At 38.9% G+C, this 19,978-nt stretch overlaps 1 protein-coding gene and 1 long non-coding RNA gene across 2 annotated transcripts; one reads left to right on the forward strand and one right to left on the reverse strand.

The window, feature by feature from the left end:
• Window positions 1-9,270, reverse strand: LOC129350623 (uncharacterized). The gene is made up of 3 exons (XR_008604091.1): window positions 8,838-9,270; window positions 6,880-6,980; window positions 1-1,775 (listed from the first exon to the last, which is right to left on the reverse strand). It is a non-coding gene; the product is annotated as an uncharacterized LOC129350623 (long non-coding RNA).
• A 1,159-nt stretch (window positions 9,271-10,429) lies between these two features.
• Window positions 10,430-14,370, forward strand: glmp (glycosylated lysosomal membrane protein). Its single transcript, XM_023296048.3, has 7 exons — window positions 10,430-10,666; window positions 11,853-12,017; window positions 12,509-12,598; window positions 12,669-12,830; window positions 12,934-13,152; window positions 13,617-13,885; window positions 13,969-14,370. Exons 1-7 carry the CDS (start codon window positions 10,445-10,447, stop codon window positions 14,138-14,140), a joined length of 1,299 nt encoding a protein of 432 aa, XP_023151816.2. The 5' UTR covers window positions 10,430-10,444; the 3' UTR covers window positions 14,141-14,370.
• The last annotated feature ends 5,608 nt before the right edge of the window (window positions 14,371-19,978 follow it).

The raw sequence follows: 19,978 nt of genomic DNA on the forward strand, positions 1-19,978 counted from the left end.
TGACATTCATCTTTTCTTTAATTAGTGTGGAGAGAAAAAGAAAAAAAAAATCATATTTCCTCATTTATGTACTTTTCAATGATATATTTTTTGTACATTTTTTTAAAACGTACAAATGGTATGTGTTCCTACATTGTTTGATTCCCTCATCCAGACTGTTCCACAAAACAGCCCCACATATCGAAATGCACATACTTGTCAAAGTGGTCCTGGCATAACACTGCTTAAACTTCAATATCCCTCTGAAGTGATATTCCTCTACTCTGTCCTGAAACAACCTCTGTAGGTTTACAGGTAGCAGTTTGTTTCTTGCTCTATACATCATCATCGCCGTTCTAAAGTCAACCAGGTCTTTTAATTTTAGTGTGTTTAATTTTGAAAATAGTGTGTTAGTATGGTCAAAATAACCGACATTGCTAATGATCCGTATGGCTCTTTTCTGGACTATGGTTAGGGGCTGTAAGGTGGTCCTGTATGTGTTTCCCCAGACTTCCAAACAATAATTGAAATACGGTAACACCAGTGAATTATACAAAATATACAGAGCTCTCTCATTCAACACGTGCCTTGCCATCCCCATCACACCAATACTCCGTGCTACCTTTGTTCTAACATATTCAATATGGGGTTTCCAGCAGATTTTGTGATCTAGAACAACACCCAAAAATTTATACTCATACACTCTTTCTATGTGAACATTGTTTATCATTACATTTGCCTGTGTATTGATGTTGTTTTTTCCAAACAGCATAAATTTAGTTTTATTTAATGATAATTTATTCAAGTCAAACCAAGTTCTCAGTTTGCTCATTTCTGTCATGACTACCTCCAAGAGCTGTTATTTTCATTATTTAATAATCTGTTATCAGTCAGAACCCTGGCAAACTTATTTTCATCAGTTTTTTAGTGGAAGTCACAAATAAAGGAGCTCTTGGTTTTTCCCAGCGTTACTGAGTCCAAAGCTGCTGTTTCAACACAGACACGTTCACATCCATCCACAAACCTCTCAGCACTCAAACACCCACAGACAGGTGGCCGGCTGGACCGAGGCTCGGCGGCGTCCTCAGACCCACGAGTCGGGGAGTCGCTGAACTTGTTGGTCCGGTTTGAAGGCCTCTGTGTGGTCCAGTAGAAGTCCATGTAGTTGGTGTTGGCTTTGAACCGCAGCGACTGGCCACCATCAGGTGGACTGGCTCGTCCTCGTAGGACTCCTACTGTAGCCTTGAGGGAACCACAGGAACATTCAGTAGCTGTTGGAGTTCTTCCTGTCAGGCTCGTGGTAGAACGGCTCTGAAGAATCTTGTACTTGTCTTATCTGGAACAATCTAACAGCCTAAACTGTTAACAGCAGTGTAAAGAAGCAAACACACAGGCATAGATTAGGACTCAAATTAGATTTATTTTAGAAAACAAATCAGCTTAGAGGCATTTGTTCACACGTGGCTGAATAGGAGGCCGTCCAATCAGATTCAAGGTCTTCACTCTGTAGGTTGTTTGTTGGGTGAGACTCTTGGACCTCCATCAGCTGACGTGGATGTTTGATGGTCTTCCTCTCTAGTGCCAGATGATTCATCCATGAATTCAGCAGCTACAGACTGAAATGAAGCTCATGCTGCCGTGATTGAATTCCTGTTCCAGATCAAATGTTCAGATCTCACCTTGAATGCAGCTGTCTGATAGTTTTTCTCATTGTAGTCTTCAATAAAGTCTTTTTCCTCATGTCAGGATGTGGTGAGACTCTTTCTCAGTTGCTGCAGACGTCCCTCATTGTGCATCTCCAGAGAAGAAACAGAAAAACTGATCACTGCTTCAGCATCAAACGCTCTACAGCAGGGGTGTCAAACTCATTTTGGACCGAGGGCCGCATACGGCCTAGTTTGATCTCAAGGGGGCCGGACCAGTAAACTTATAGCGTAATTACCGAGAAGTAACCATAAGTCTAAGTTTTTCAGATGTTTTAGTGCAAAGAAGAACAAGTATATTATAAAAACCTGTATATGTAATGAACTGTCCTTTTAAAAAATAAATTATGAACAACCTGAGATTAAATTAAGTGCAATTTCAACAGCACTATGCCTCAGTTTAACATTAATTTGTGTGCGTTGTGCATTACAACTGATCACAGTGATTGTACAATGGCACAACATATTTAGTCACAAGTATGTGGAACTTAAAAACATAGTCCTGGAATTTAAAAAAAAAAAATCAAACTCATCAAAATATAGAAATTTTTTGAAGTCCATTTTCCACATCTGGAAAGTAATTCTGAACACCTAAATTAACTCTGCACACCTTTAAATCTTAAGTAGCAGCTATTTTATACAGACAATTAAGAAAATAGTCACCTGCTTTGTTTATGTATAAAATGTATACATTAAAAAACTATATACATAATATGGATGGCATGCATTAGAAATAATATTCCACTAAACCAAACACTTTTGTAGTGAATCTGTTGACCAACACTGAATTTCACAGTATTTACTAGAGCAAGTTTTCATTTAGTAACATTTTTTTTCATCGTGCAAACAATGTTTAAAGCAGCATTTTACAGGATTTACTCCTGCTTTGTATTTGCTCCTGAAACTTGACATCTTTTAGCCTGCACAAGTGCATCAATATCAGGCATCATGTCCTGAGTAGCAGCCAATTTCAGAATGTCAGTTAAGTGCTTATGTGTGAGCTTTGTTTTATTAATGTTCATTACTGAGAAAACTTGCTCGCAAAGATAGTCCCAAACATGCACAACACTTTTGCAGCCAGTGCTGTTAATTTAGGGTAGCCTGGAAGGAGATGCTGATAAAAGGTTTCCAAGCCCACAGAGGCAAATTTGTCCTTCAATTCTACATCACACTGCAAATCAATTATTTCAAGTTGCATGTCGGAGGGCACATCAGAAGCTTTTACTGTGAATGGTGAGCGAAAAACTGTGAATTCTGTCTCGAGTTCACTAAAGACCTGAAATCGTTTCTCAAACTCCCACAGCAATCCTGTAATCTTGTCTTTGTACTGTCTCATGTCAGCATTGATGCTGGCTGCACATACATCTCTTAGACAGAGGAAATGATCAGTGTCACCACTGGCAAGCTGCGTCTCCTACAATGTGAGCTTCTACTTGAATGCACGGATGCTGTCATAATACTGGGTGACAATTTTTTTGCGCCCTTGTAACATTTTGTTCAGATTATTCAAGTGCTCTGTAATATCAACCATAAATGCAAGGTCCTGCAGCCATTGTGGGCTTTGTAATTCCACAACAGGTTTACCTTTTTTCTCCATGAACTGTCCGATTTCCTCACGAAGATGGAAGAAGCGCTTTAGCACAGCACCTCGGCTTAGCCATCTTACTTCAGTGTGGTATGGCAGGCCATGGGTAATGTTACTGTCACTGAGAAGGCAGTCAAACTGACGATGATTCACACCTCTGGCTCGGATGAAATTAACAGTTCGGACAACCACCTCCATGACGTGATCCATTTTTAACGACTTACAGCACAATGCCTCCCGATGCAAAATACAGTGGAATGTCCAAAAACAACTCCCTCCATTTGCGGCTTGTACTTTGTCTTTAAACTTTGCCACAACACCTGCCTTTTTCCCGATCATTGATGGCGCACCATCTGTAGCCAGACCGACAGTACGGGACCAGTCCACTCCAACCCTGTCCAGCTCACCAACGACAGCGCAGAAAATGTCCTCGGCTGTTGTGGTGTCTAACAGGCACCAACTCAAGAAACTCCTCTGTGACAGTCAAAGTCTCATCAACTCCACGAATGAATATGGCCAGTTGAGCGACAGCCGTAATATCAGTGCTCTCATCAATTGCAACAGAAAATGTCACAAATGACTCCACTTTGCGTTTTAATTGGTTGTCCAAATCCGTCGATAGTTCTGAAATCCTGTCTGCCATGGTATTCCTTGTCAGGCTAATGTTGGCAAAAGCTTGTCGCTTCTCAGGACACGATTTCTGCAGCCTTCAGCATGCAACTTTTAACAAACTCCCCGTCAGAGTACGGCTTTGATGCTAATGCTATTTTGCTAGCAATTAGGTAGCTGGCTTTCACTGCAGCATCACTGACCTCACGGCTCCGGGTGAAAACAGACTGCCGTTTTCTCAAACCTGCCAACAATTCATTTATCTTCTGTCTTCTCAGTTCTCCTTGCAAGTTGTTGTATTTTTCGCTATGCCGAGTCTCATAGTGGCGCCGAAGATTAAATTCCTTGAGCACCGAAACTTGCTGCATACACGCCAGGCACACAGGTTTCTCATTCACCTCAGTAAACAAATAGGAGTTGGTCCATTTTTCTTGGAAAATCCTACACTCGATGTCCACTTTTCTCCTTTTTGACAAAGACATCTTGCTGATGACTGTTTCAGGCCCAGCAGAAAAGCAGGTAAAATTCCAATAGACAAAATGCTGATTACAGACCCGGATTCCGTATTGCTGCCATCTGCTGTAAGTTCTGAGTCACAGTGTTGTGTCATGTTGTCTACTCTGAATAAAACAGAGCGCCCCTAGCTGACAATATGGGAACTGCAGTTTTATCAAAAAACGTACTTCATAATTTTTAGGTATTTTTTTCATATTGTAGATTTATTCCACGGGTCGGATTGGACCCCCTGGCGGGCCGATACCGGCCCGCGGGCCGTATGTTTGACACCCCTGCTCTACAGCATTGAGAGTGTTTTAGGAATTCATTCATTGTGTTGTGAACTTTGAAGGAGCAGAAACTTTACAGCTGCCAAAGATATGAGCTCCAATTCTGGATGTTTTAGGAAATGAAGTTCATCAAATGAACACTTGATTTTTGCTGATAACTCTCATTAAATTACTGAAGAAATCCAACATAAAAACCTGTAAACTCTCAGGCAGCTTTTGTTAAAGTTTGTCTATAATTCTATCATCATGTTCTGGAACCAGGACTCTGCAGAAGTCCCTTCAATCAGATACTTGTGTGTTTCTATTTAAGGCCTCAGGTTTGAACGTACAGCAGAGGATTAGAAAGGAGTGATTTTAATATTTAAATCAGTCCAGTAAATGTTTGGCATGAAAATTATTAAAATTTTGATTTAGATAGATTCGTGTCAAATAATATTGTAGAGTCTCACTTAAATATATCCAAATTTCAATTTTATTTATATAGCGCCAATTACAGTCAAATTGTCTCGAGACGCTTTCCAGAACCCATATGCCTGAACCCCCAGAGCAAGCCAAAAGGCGACAGTGGCAAGGAAAACAAACAAATGAGTTCAGTGTTAGAGGTAGACCGATATATCGGCCGGCCGATATTTTGGGCTGATATATGAACTTCTTTCAATATCGGCCATCGGCCGATATTTACAAATAAAAAGCCGATTTGTGATCAGGCACCCGTACGGGCAGCTGCCGTGACCGCTTTTCCCTTAGAAGGACCCCCGGCACTCAGAGAGCGGAGCATGAGCGGAGCGAGTGAGCCAGGCAACAACAGGCCTAACCCTAACCACTTTCAGGTTACTTTTTAATTGTATTTTTTTGTAAACTTTAAGTATTTTTTTATGTTATTGTACTTTTTCACTTTTTGTGTTTAATAAATGTTAGAGTTCTACTAGTGTATTTAATTTGTAATATATACATGTATATACTTTTAGTGTTTAAATTGCCTTTTGTAATCAACGTGCTTTAAAAAAAAAAGAAGGATATCAGCCTTAAAAATCGGCTTCTACGATCGGCTTTAGATATCGGCCATCGGCTGAAAATTTTTTAAAAAATCGGTATCGGCCTTTGAAAATCCCATATCGGTCGACCTCTATTCAGTGTATTTACATTTTATAGAATATTTGATTTCTTAATCTCAATACTGTAGGATCTGACCCTAAATATTATAATAATGATGTCAATTTAAATAATATTTTAATGCAGAGTCATAAACTTTAATCAGCTAAACTTACATAATATAAATATCACTGTACAATCTTAACCTGAACATTCACATTATTGAGGTAAATTTACATAAATCATGATATTCTAGAGTCTTAACTGGAATATTTCTAACAATCTTTTTGTATTGTGCTGATAAACAACAATAACCCGACTTGCAGATAATATTTATTGTCTGCGTTTGAGACCAAATTCCTCCACATTCTGGAACTGGACTGAATTTCCCAAAATGGAAACATGGACAGAATTTAACACTCATGTATCCATGGCAACGCTAAAGTTTCTGCTTCTTACCAAAGTTCACAAGTAAAGATTTGAATGTAAAACTTCAGGGATGACTGCTAACCATAAGTATTCTGATCAATACTTCATGATCAACATCAGGACAGATGTTACAACTCCAGCTGTTGCATTAGACTGCAGTTATTCACAGAGAAATTAAAACATCACATTCCTCATAAAAACTAGATGGGACTTTTATTAAATAAAGTGTTGGTGAATAAACAGTGTAAAAAGTGCAAAGCAGCTCCATTAAATCAGGAGATGTGAGACTTCCACAGCATGGATCACCATCTGCTGTGTTGATTCATAGCTGAATGTCAGAATGAACTGAGATAGAAAAGCTGCTTTGAGCTGCAACATTACGGTCTGACAATCCAACACCATCACAGTTTTCATCTGGTTGTTTTGCTCCAACATGCTGTGAAGGTCAGTTTTTACCTGAATCAATACAGAGATTCTATTTTCAACCAAGACTGGAATAAAAATTAGAATGTTATGAGGTTATTAATGCAACTAAATACTTTCAGATGGAAGGATTTACTTCTAAGTTCTAATTCAAGTTTCAGTTGGAGCTCATTGCATTCACAAAGAAAAACAGTGAAACCTTCATAGCGACCTTTAACAAACCTAAAGCTTCCCTGTTGGCTCATTGGTGGAGTTTGTTACTGAGCATCTGAACCTTAAATCCAGTGAGACGACCATCTTCAGTCGAGGCCAGTCAGAGAACTTCAAGACCTTCCATCTGCTGGACCAGATGTGGCATCATCTCCCTCTGAACATCTGGATGACAGGAGAAAAGACAGAAATCAAACACAGATCACACAAATACAATTTATTCACTTTCATCATTTTATAAAAGTAGCATGAACTTTCTTAAAACTTCACAACATCAGTAATGAAAGTAAATGTTTTTATCTCGTGTTGAAGCTAAATTTAAAGTCAATTTTAATGACGGTTTATCCTGAGAGGAGTGAGAATGGAGCTTTTCTTTCCTTTTTAGAATATTCCCTCAAAATATTCTGTTTATTATTGGCTTTAGAAGCATTTTTCTATACTTATTTATTTTTAGATACCCCAGACTGATAGACTTTGCTGGTTTGCAGATAATTTCATGTACAATGACAAAAAAGATCTTCTATTATAACATATTTTGTTAAAACAAGAACTGAAACCTTCTCAACCATCTCTCAGGCTGCAAAATTCCAACTGCGACCAAGAATTATCTGATGTAGTTATTATTATAATCTTTACTGAACCAGCCCTGGAATTAATAAAAATCTGTATATGGATATGATTTTCTCTGATGGAACCACTATGGAAGCCGTAGTAATTATTAACTATCCTTTGAAGGGAAAGATTAGGTCTTCTTCAGGTGGATTTAAAAAATGCTCTCCCTTAAAAAAAAAATTAAAAACTGCATCCAATAAAGTAACTCTCTTCTGCACTGCACACATTCTACACTTTTGTAGAACTCTGGATGTCAGAGTAAAGGCAGACAGATCCACCAATCAGCCACAACATTCTGACCACTGACAGCTGAAGAGAACATCATCCATCATCTTGTTCTAATGCAACGTTCTGCTGGGAAACCTTGATGTTCATGTGGATGTTTGACATGTACCACCACCTAAACACTGCAGGACAAACAACCCCCTAGTCTCCATGGCAACAGCAGTCCTTGATGCCAGCTGCCTCCCTCAGCAGGACAAATTAAAACTGCTACTACAGGTGTGGTCTGAGGAACACGACAGAGCTGAGCTGTTCACCTGGGTTCCACACTCCCCACATCCAGATCTGATGGAGCATCTGTGGAATGGTCCAGGATCAGCCTGGTCTAGGTAGGATCCACCCTGCAACCCACAGGATCCACAGAATCCACAGGATCCCCAGAGGTTCTGATGAACCACTGGGTCAGAGGAGTTTTAGCAGCATAAAGGGACCAACACAGTATTAGTCAGGTGGTCAGAATGTTAGACTGTTATATTGTCATGCTGATTATATGATCAGTAAATGTTACCATCAATTATAACGTCCACATTGATCAGGAAAAAAAAACTATCAGTTCATTCAGAAACTGTGGGGTTAAACCTAAAAACACAGACCTCAACAGCAGTTTGTTTCAAAGCAGAACACCAGCTGGTTTTCACTAAAGAAGCTTTCAGAGCAACAATTAAATGACAGTTTTATTCTCATTAAGTTCAGAGTCAGAATCAGCCAAAAATAATGTACAAACATCAGAAAAAGAAAAACTTTGATAGATATTTCATTTGTATAAGTACTTCTATACATATAGATTCCTCTTCTAAGTTTGATCAAATCACGTTAACGCTGTGTCCTGTTGTACGATGTTTTCCCAACAGATGGCGCTACCCTCATGAATGGAGCATCAACAAGTGACGTCTACAACACAACAGAAATGTCTGGAAGCCAGTGGCCACCACTTTGAGCACCTCTTGTAATTGTAGAGGCCAAAGATAACTTTTATTAATCTTGTGATGTCTGAATAAATTTGGTATTGAAATATTTATGCAAGTTTTTCTTTTCCTGATGTGTGTAAACATTATTTTGGCTGACTCTGTATAATGGGTTTCTGACAGGTCACCAGTCAACATCTTTTTATAATAATGACAAACATACCTGCATTCTACAGGAGTGATTTTCCTCATGTGCAGGTAAAGATGTGTGAGGAGCTTAGAGATGACAGCAGCAGGAGTCATCCTCACTAATTCAGCTTCCACCTAGAAACAGAAAGACCACAAACACACACACTGATATACTCTCAAACGTTCAACCTCACAGCCTCAAAATATCTGTTTAGGAAGTGTTGTGTTTCTAAATTCTGCTGAAAGCATTGGCAGACATTCTCTTACAAGGTTGTGTAAAAAGCAGCCTGTCCTCTGAGCTACTGAGAAATCTTCCTGAACAAAGTTTCTACGTGTAAATTGGCTCAACAAAAACTAAAGCCTCAGTCAGAGATAACAGGTATCGCAAATTATAAACAACTTTCTTTGTTAACTCAGACTTTCTGCTTCAACCTCACATAAAAAGGGGAGTTTAACTCATCAGGTGACTGAAAATCAACAGCTTGTGCAGTTCTAGATCCAAAAGTAGGATGTTTCATCTCATGTTTTACTACAAATACATACAGTAATAAATAAATACGATGGCTGGTTGTTAGTTTATTCACTATTAGTCATTTTATATACTGGATTGAACTTGAGCAGTGGAAGAGAGAAGGAATTTAATGAAATTATGGAGATTCAGAGAGGCAATGTTGTTCAATGTTAAGTGCGTTTAATTCAAACCAGCTGAATGTTAAACTTCAGTGCAGCTCAACGGGTTTCAGTTAACCTTAAAGCAAAATAACTTTTTTAAAAGCTAAAATACACAACAAAGAAATACAGGTTGAGAAGTTCCTTCTAATAATGAGGACATCTGCAGCAGCAACTAACACAGGTGTTCAGCGGTAAGTTAGCCACCTGTGTTAAGTAGCCCGCTAGCTAACTTAGCCGCTTAGCTAGCTAACGCGTCCGGACCAACTGCTCAAACACGACAAAACACAACTCTTCACAAGTCGCTGACTTAACGTACAACAAAATAACGCTCCAGGTTAGAAGTATTTATCTTCTTACCGTGTTTTACTCCAAAAACAAGGGCAACAGCAGCCAGAGATGCTACCAGACGTGATAACCATAGATACATAGAGCAGACTAGATCCGCTAGCGCGCTGTCTTCTATAGTATCTATGGTCTGACCAATCACTGCTCTCTGGCTCTCAGTCAGTCTGACCAATCACCTGCTCTCTGGCTCCGCCCTCTGAGAATCTTGCTGTCGTTTGGCTCCACACTTGCTGATGACCACTTCCGGTCTCAGAAAATGAAAAAAAATGACCTTTTTTCGTTTCTGTCCCTTACTGATTTTATTTTTTTGTTATTCTAAATATAAAATGAAAATCAAAGCATTTTAAAAATTTTGTACATCCCTTTTTGATCATGAAAAGGAAAAACGCCTTGTATTTCAATTTTAATTTTTGTATTTTAAAACGAAGATCAAATAGCCACTCGTTTTTTGTTTTTCAATACCCATTTCAGAATGGAATATCCAATTGCCAGATAAATACACGGACCATATATAATGGATGATTTTTACATTTTTAATTTTTTAGTTTTTTTTTAAATTCTATTTTCAATTACGTTTTTTGAAAAGTCATCTGTCTTCATGACGAAAGCGCACCCTGATTGGCGATGAATCAGGAAGTGAAATTCACGGTTCAGCCAATCAGAAGCCGAGGACTCGCTGCGCTTCTGCGCGGTCAGCTGACAAACTCAGGAAGTCACGTGACCGCGGCGCTGACAGTCACAACAAAGATGGCGGCCGCAGCGGAGAGTCGGTTTGGCGCAGTTCGTCTGATTCTGACCTTCTGTGTTTTTAGGCTGTTTATTGGAGCTGAAACGTTCAACAGACAGGTGAGAGAGCAGACAGGTGAGACGGCCGACAGGTGAGACCGCAGACAGGTCCCAAAGAGCAAACAGCGGTTAAAAATCTGCCGTGAAACTTTGTTTTTCTCGTGAAACTTTGTTTTTCACGTTAAATTCGTTATTTGAGCAGAGTTCAGAAGATTCACTTTATTTTCTGTTTTCATTTTCCATCGAAGGACACATAATTTAACTTCTGAGTCTGAAAATGTAGAAATGACGTTAATGTTTGGATCGATTTTTAAATATTTAAACATGCTCGGTCAGTTTCGGTTCCGCTTCATTCTTTACTTCATATGAATCCAGCTGCTGGAAACATGTCCTGAAGAAACTGACTCTTTAACGATCAATATATTCTCCGTAAAACGATCAATCAAACTCGGATTTTGCGATCAGTGATGATCTTTCTCAGATTTTCTTCCTGTGTGTAAAATATAATATGGTGTAACACTTTTCCAAGTCATCTCATCAAACTACGCTCTTTAGAAAAGAAAATAATTCGTGCTTTTACATGGTCTGCTTCTGCAGCTCCTTCTGGCTCTATTTTCCTCTCTCTTGATCTCCTGAGGCTTCCTGGTTTTAACATCTATCACAACGCCTGTATTATGTATCAGGTTATCAATTAACTCAGTAAACGCTTATGTGAGCTCATCCCAATCTCTCGTCCCCTGCACACTGATAACACCAGGAAAAAACATTATATATTGGGGAAGAAGCGTAAACTTAAACGTACAAGCCTGAGGGTTGTTAGCAGGGATCCGCAGATGTGGAATGAGCTGGATGGGTTCATTAAATTGTCATAGTCCTTTTCTGCCTTCCAAAAAATGTTAGAAAAAAAAAACTACCATCTTCCTATGTATAATCTCTGACAAAATCGTGTATTGTTTGGAAATGATGCTGCCTGTGATTGTGTGTATGCGTGACTGTGTGGGTACCTGTGTGTGATGTATGTTGAGGGGGTGGAGGGTCAGAGGTGGGGGTTTAGGGGAATGTGGGTGATGATGTTTTCGGTTGCTTGGGTCCCCACATAAGCACTTTTGCTTCCTTGGGGTTCCCTTTCATGTACATCTGTTGGAAACTGCTTTGGTAGAATTATATATTTATTTTTCTCTGTGCATGAATAAAGTATATCTGAATCTGAAACCCCTGATTGATTGATGTATTGATTGGTAATCAGGTCACCGTACAGCTGAATCCCGGTTCACATGCGACGCCTCCTGATGGAGACCTGCTACATGTGAGAGCCGTGGGAGACAATGACACGCTGCACTACCTGCTGAGCAACCAGGGGGCGCCGACGCTGCTGCTGGTCCACACTGACAGCCCGAATTCCACTGTGCAGGTCTGATGTTACTGAATATTGATGATCAGTTTCAGATGGTCTGAAGTTGTTATCAACATGCACGTACATCCACATTTTCTTCATGACCGAGTCCTTCAGTAATATTTATCTGAACACGTTGCACGGCTGCATTCGTGTTCATTAATTGTCTGAATTCTAGCCAGGTTCTGTCTATTTTAAACTCACTGTGGTTCATATTTCACTGCATCATAAAGTCCTGCAGCTCAATGGAAACAGAGCAAGATGAAGGAGAGAGAACTCCGAAATGTCATCTGTCAGCAGGACTCAGTTAGAAAATCGTTTCCAAAAGTTTCAAAGAGACTCTCCGTCGTTCTAACAGTTTGCAGGAGTAATGAAACAGAAATGCAAAGAGTTTCTTTGTCTTAGTTGCCATTAATCATAAAAACAAGAGTTTTAATGGACCAAAATGTGACTCATTTCCTGGTGATGATTCTGTCTCACCTGTTCCTGATATTCTTGTTTGTCTTCAGGTGAACTGGACTCAGTTTCCGGCTCATAGCAGCCTGAAGGTGGAGCCAGAGAGCAGCATTCTGTACAGCGGCGGCATCGTGTTCAGCCGGGTCAGTCTGTCAGTCACTTCCTGTCAGGTGTCACAGGTGTCTCAGGTGTTTAACTGTGTTTGTGTCTCAGCTGTTGGAGTACGATGATGTGAACGATACGGCCGAACCCTCCGACTTCTTCCCTCCGTACGAGCTGCAGAACTTCACCTGGTCCCGCCTCAAGCTGTTGGATCTGACCGCTTCGCTCTGTGGCACCTCCACCACTTTCACCAACGGCTCGCTCTGCCTGCAGGTCCGTTGCCACGGTGACCTCATATGACATCATGCAGAACTAATTTCAACACACTGATCAATAGATACATTGATACATTCATGACCTTTCTTTTGTTGTCCAGCTGTCGGTGTTTGATTCAGAGGGGCGTGGCCTGAGCTGGCCCCGCCTCCTGCACTCTGCTAACTCCTCCCAGCTGGAGGTGTGGCTGGATGGAGTGTCGCCACGAGCAGCACACTCCAGGTTCCTGCTGGAGCTGAAGGCCGTGGGCGGGGCTTATCCTCTGAGCAGGGTGGAGGTCCACCAATCGATTGATGACGAGTTCACGCCGTCCATATTCAAGGTGATCAATAACGCAAACTTTATTGAAACAGTCACAATGAACACAGTTCAAACACAAATCAGTTCATCAGTTTATCAGAGTTCCTAAACTTCAGACTAAAGTTTCACTGAGATTTATTAAAACAGTTTATCATTAACATCTTTCAGACCAGTCACAGTTACACAACTCTGTAATCCAGTTTAAACCGGTCAGAATAACAGCTGCAGAGTGGGTCGGTACCTTGTTCTGTCCGGAGATCTTCAGTTCACTGTCACAGAGGAAGAACCAGAACAAACTGATTCGTCGATTATCAGAACAGATGGAGGTTGACGGCTGACTTCTCAATTAATCACTGCAGCTCTAGTGGACACTTTGTTGTGTGTCTGTGTTGTGTGTCTGTGTATCTGTGTTGTGTTGTGTGTCTGTCTTGCCATCCCTGGTTGTTTGTTGGTCTCTACCTGAACCAGGTGTGTTGTGTCTCTCAGGTGTCTCAGTGGGTTTCTTCAGAGAACAGCAGCTCTGATGTTCTGGGCTTCGCTCAGTGGAAGCCGGTGGCGTACCGCCAGCGCCACCCGGTTCTGGAAGACGCCACGCCGTGCCGCCACTCGAAGCCGCAGCCTCAGAGCGGCGAGGTGACAGCGGCTTCGTCCGCTCTGATCCACGCGTTCTACTCAGAACCGAAGGTGGTTGGACTGAACATGAGCTTCGGCCTCGCTGGAGAACCGTTCTACAACAACACCAAGTTCCTCAGCTGGTCTGTTTGGGTCCAGATGTTCTCATCAATCGATCAATTGGATCGATTAGCAAACGCTCATCTCTCCTTCCTGTCTCCCTCAGGACGCTGCTGGTGGGCGTCGGCTCGCCGCCTGTCGACTTCTTCTCTCCGCTGGTTATATCCATCATGGCGGTCGGTCTGGGAACTCCCATGGTCCTCATGCTGCTGGGCGGAGTCTATGTCTGCATCCGTAAGAGGACGGCCTCAACGACGGCCTACGAGCCAATCAACTAACAGCTGACATGGACAGATGACATCACTGTGACAGTCCAGCCAATCAGCGGCCTGAAGAGTTTGCCTCAGGGACATGTGACCTGACCTGCCCGTAGTCGAGCAGAGTTTTACCTGAACAGGTGACAAAGGTTTTACTCTGAAATATGAATCTATCTGACTTTTTATTGTTTGTATGTTTTTACATTTCTTCTAAAACTGACTGGACAAAATAAAATGTTGTTTAAATGTGATGTGAAGTGTCTTTATTAGCTGTAGCCATGTTTCAGTCCAGTAAACTGGCTTTCTGAAGAGTTTTTATTTCAGTTAGTCACATGTATATACACACGAAAGTTGAAAATTTGTCAAAGACCTAGTGTCATTTCTTCCTCTATGTTTTCAGTCTGACATTTCATCTTTTTCACTTTAGTTTTCAGCAAAGTTCTTCCTGTTTGAGAAGGAAAAGTTTCCAGTCAATCAAACTGAAAGTCAGTGAATAAACAATGAATCACTATTAAAATCTATATTTTTGCTATCATATGCTGTAAAAACATGTTTTTTGTTTTTGGTTTTTTTTGTCTGCATTTGTTCTCATTTTTTAACTCCACAAAAGAGGTTTCAACATTGTATGAGATTGATGCATATTTTAAATACATGTATAAGTATCTGTAACTTTTTATCTTCACCGTTTTCTATTGTTAGTCTGTCAAGGAATGCTGCAGAGTTATGTGACGATCCATGTTGGTTTGTCTGTAGTCTCTTAGCAACATTAATCAGAAGCAGACTGAATGAAATTTTCAGTGAAGGTCACAAATAACACAAGCACCAATTGATTAAGTTTTGGCTTATAATCTGGATCCACGGCTTTTTTTAAAAAAAGATTTCAGCCATCGGAAATCATACAACGACTGAACAGCCTTGGCGGAGTACTGCGCTGAGTTTTTTTGCGGTCATCCTGTGTCAGTCTTCTGTTTAGTGATGGCTGATCGAGGCTTTGTTGAATCTTCGACACTTTATTCAAAACATGGTTCATTACTCGAGGCCTCAATGACACACAGTGCTCGAGTAGGACATCTAGTGGTCAATAATATGAAGTGCAATCAAGACGTGGTCGTTGGTTCATGGATTGTTTTGGATTTGATTCGCCATGCACACATACCTGTTTGACTACACTAGATGATTGTATGGGTTGTAGTGGACACAAAAATAATATTACTAGTAATAATAATGACAATAACTATTGAAGAGCACGTTTCTTATTTCCCATGTTTGTCTGTATCCCTATATACTCTGCTTATATTCTGTGTTATGAAACATTTAAACGGTGCTGCTACATTCATGAGATGCTCTACAAATACAGACTGATGTCATTTTCACATGGGGCTGGTGCAAATAAAGATTTTATGGATTATTATGGATTTTGGCAAAGTATGTCTTGGGGTTTATTGGTAAAGAGGTCAGTAAAGAGGGTGTGCTTATGTAACTGGTTATGAGTTTTTATTGAGAAATAATTTATCAACAGTTTTGGGATCACTGTTCCCTCTAAGCTGCGCGCGATACTTTTTTTTTTTTTTTTTTTGCGCATTTATCATCTATTTTTTTTTGCCATTTTCGAGTTTTTTTTAACTTGAGTCTCGACTCGATCGTTTTTCTCAGGAGGTTGGACTTTAGCCTTTGTGCTGGAGGGTTGAACCCTCAGTTCCAAGACTTTCAAAGCCTCCAGACCTCCCGAGTCCTCAGGACCTGAGCTTTCACACAGTCTGAGGGCTGAAATTTTCTAAGTCCCACAGTAGTTCTCTGTTAGATTGAACTTCCAGACAGTCCGAGGACTGATATCTTCTAAGTTCCTGAGTAGTTCTCTGTTAGTTTGAACCTTCACACAATCTGAGGACTGAAATGTTAAAAGTCCTTGAGTAGTTCTCTGTTAGTTTGAACCTTCAGTCTGTTAATAGTTCGATTAAATCTTTAAGGTTTTTCTTTTTAAATGTTTTACCACCTTTTAATGTTTAATTTTCTTTTTAAATCCTTCATTGTATTTTCAGTGTAATTCCTACTTGAACTTTTATTGTCTTTAAGATATAATTTTCTAATTAAACATTTAATTTTTTAATTAAATATTTTGTCTTTTTATTGGATAGGTGTCGTGAGAGACAAACAGAAAACAGGGGAGAAGAGTCGGGGGAAGACTTGCAGCAAAGCGCCATTAGCGGGACTCGAACCCGGGACGCTGCATCAGGGACCAGCCCCTGTACATGGATCACCTGCTTAACCCGTTGAGCTATATGGGTACCTGTGTTTCATCTTTTTAAGGGTTTAATAATCCGATTAAATGTTTTGCATTTTTAAAAATGTTTAACATTCTTCTTGTTGAATTGTATTTTTTAAATGTTTAATGATGGAAAATACTTCATCTGTAATTTCTAATATTTGTATTTTAAAAATTTTGTTTAATTTCATAATGACATGTATTGTACCTTGTCGAATTATCTCATTCCATATTTTGTCTGTTTAATAGAATGTAATGTAATTTAATGTTTAACTCTATTAAACAGACAAAATATGGAATGAGATAATTCAACAAGGTACAATACATGTCATTATGAAATTAAACAAAATTTTTAAAATACAAATATTAGAAATTACAGATGAAGTATTTTCCATCATTAAACATTTAAAAAATACAATTCAACAAGAAGAATGTTAAACATTTTTAAAAATGCAAAACATTTAATCGGATTATTAAACCCTTAAAAAGACAAAACATTAAATTAAAAAATTAAATGTTTAATTAGAAAATTACATCTTAAAGACAATAAAACTTCAAATAGGAATTATAGATTGTAATTTAATTATTAAAAGGTGGTATATGTACATATAATTTAATTGTATTTAATGTTTAACTCTATTAAACAGACAAAGTATTGAATTAGATAATTCAACAACATACAATACATGTCATTATGAAATTAAACAAAATTTTTAAAATACAAATATTAAAAATTACAGATAAAATATTTTCCATGATTAAACATTTAAAAAATAAATTAAACAAGAATATTAAACATTTAAAAAAAATGCAAAACATTTAATTAGATTATTAAACCTTTAAAAAGACAAAATATTTAATTAAAAAATTAAATGTTTAATTAGAAAATTACATCTTAAATTTTGTAAATGTTTTTAACAATAAAACTTTTTTATATTTTATTGTATTAATTTTTTTGTTTGATTTAATTGCTTTTTGTTATGTAGCTTATTTCTTTAATCTTTTTCTGTCAAGATTTTAACCCCAACCTTAAAAATGAAATAAACCCTTAAATCACAATGAAAATACTTCTGTTGTCACAATCATGAGTTAGTCAGTTATTCAGTTTATCAATTCAACTTTATTTGTTTAGCACCTTTCACACAGATGACAAAACTAAACAAGCAAAGAGAAAAAAAACTATGATTAAAACTCAAAAACATTAAAAAAAAAAAAAAACAAAAAAAAGATTTAACATGGTAATAAAATGTGTTGTGTTCAGGGGATGGAGGGAGTTTATTGAAGTCTTCTTGGGCTCACATGGGAAATCATTTAATATATAATCTTGATATTCAGTCTAAGGAAACTGCAGAGCGACAGAAGAACTAACAATATCTCCTGTTTTCTCCTTTAATGAGTCGACTCTTCTTGTGCTTTCAGACCAAAGAACTACAGACTCTTCACAACCTGCTCAAACTCTTGGTACAGGACCTCACCACAAGGGTCAAGAAGGTTTCTGTCTCATTTCTACTCTGAAGATCACCTTCTCCTGCTCAAACTGCTGACAAATGTTTCTGCTGCTCTAAAGTCTGGTCTCCAGAACTTCCTAAAAACTCTTAAAGTCTCTTCTGCTGCAGGTTGCTTTGTAGAACTGTTCCAGAAAACCTCACTAAACCACATGGAGGGGCCTCAAGATAGTCGTCCAAATGAAACCATACAAAAACCAAACTAGCACAACCCAAACACTAAAGTCTCCTGCAGCCTACCAGAGAACCTCTGAGAACAGAGAATCAGGACAGGAACTCTTACCTTCTGGACAACCAACATTGGTTCACAAACAAGAATACAGAATGTGTCTGACCAAAAACCTCTGAAGACTCACTACAGCCAAGATAAAGACACAACTCAGCTGCACCAAATCCACTAATCACTGCACACAGTAGCACCATGTGCTAACTGTGGCTAAAGAACCTCATTTACCAAGACAACTATCCAGTACAAAGCCCTAAAACACACCAAGAAACACATTAAAGCCGATTTTACTGCTGGAAGCTGAAAGCCAACGTCTAAAGAACAAACTAAAGCAATGGAGCCAAACCCGGTTCAATGGTGAAGAGAAGCAGAGGAAATGTTTGTCTGCAGCTAAATAAAGCAGGAAGACACTGAGCTGCTCAGGTGTTCCTGATAACACCAAGCAGCCACCTGGACAGCCAATAGGAACACAGCCACCTGGACAGCCAATAGGAACACAGCTTCCTGGAAGTCCAGAGGGCGGGGTTAGTGAAGGAAATTTAGTTTAAAGTTGAAGCAGAAAGTTAATAAAGAAAGTTGAAAACCACCTTCTGATCCCTGAAATCTCTGAGTTTTTACACAAAGAACACCTGAACATGTTAAACTGGTTCCATAGTAGAACCATCATTGTAAAAACGTCATAGTATGGTGTGTTGCTCAAAAAACATTAGGACCCGGCTGTCAGGGGACAAACATGTAAGAAACATGAGAACAGAGAGAACCCAACCAGTAGGTCACAGTTTATCATCATCTAATCATCTCCTGAAGTCCACATGGTGAGAGACATCAGTATCTGGTTGTTAATTTACCAGAGGATGCTTATAATCATGCTGATGTGGTCTGTACTCTACAGTATTTTAGTGACTCAATAAATGCCTAAGTTGTTTTTTTTTTTTAAATGCTTTTCAGTTTTTAATAAACATTTAACAGCCTATATGTAATCAATAAATGGCCTTTGCCTATCTTAAGAAAAATTCACTCAGAACTCTGATATGTTAACAGTACTAAATAAATCAATAAATACATGCATACACACAACAATAAGTTAATACATTAACTGTGTTAAGATAAGATTTAGATTTTTTTTTTTTTAAAAAGTTGTTTATGTTTTTGCAGAATCCAGTATTGCTCACTGGTTGGTCATTACATTTTATTAGTTTGATTTCACAGTTTAAAATGATGCCACCTCTTTTCAGACAGAACCTGTGATAATAAAACAATACAAAATTTTTAGTTCCGTGTTAATAAAGCACTTAAAGCTTTAAGTATGGCTAAATGCTTTTTTCAAAATTAAATATATCACTCCTTAGGTGGTAGTGGCCCCAAGTTCAGTAAAGTTGGAAAGATATTCACAGATTCGGACTTCCAGCATCAATAACTCATTAGATATAGGTTGTCAAAACATAAACGGTGCCTCTTTCCCATTGTTGCAAGGCAGACAATGTGCTACAAGCCCAGTTTTATCAAAAGTAGCTTCTTTCAAGCTACAGGAATAACATTGGTGTCTATGGAGTGAACAGGGTCCGTCTGCAATTTGCAAAACCACTGCAACAGTAAAGAGAGACAAATATTCAATAACTTCACTCTTACACATTGTAGTGTCACTAAAATCACTGCAGCCTTCAACTGGCTCCTGTTGACAAAGTGTTTTAACAGAAATGTAAATACTGTAATTTGATTCTTTTAATGAACCATGTAACTTGAATGGATGTGATGCTGGTGTGACCACAGTGCACACGTCTGATGTTGCTCACAGTGGTCCAAGGGACGCTCAGGGAGTTTGTGTGTTTGCTCACACTCAGGAAAAATTACAGGGAACATTGTTT

This window comes from Amphiprion ocellaris, chromosome 15, assembly GCF_022539595.1.
Source record: "Amphiprion ocellaris isolate individual 3 ecotype Okinawa chromosome 15, ASM2253959v1, whole genome shotgun sequence".
Classification (NCBI taxonomy): domain Eukaryota; kingdom Metazoa; phylum Chordata; class Actinopteri; family Pomacentridae; genus Amphiprion; species Amphiprion ocellaris.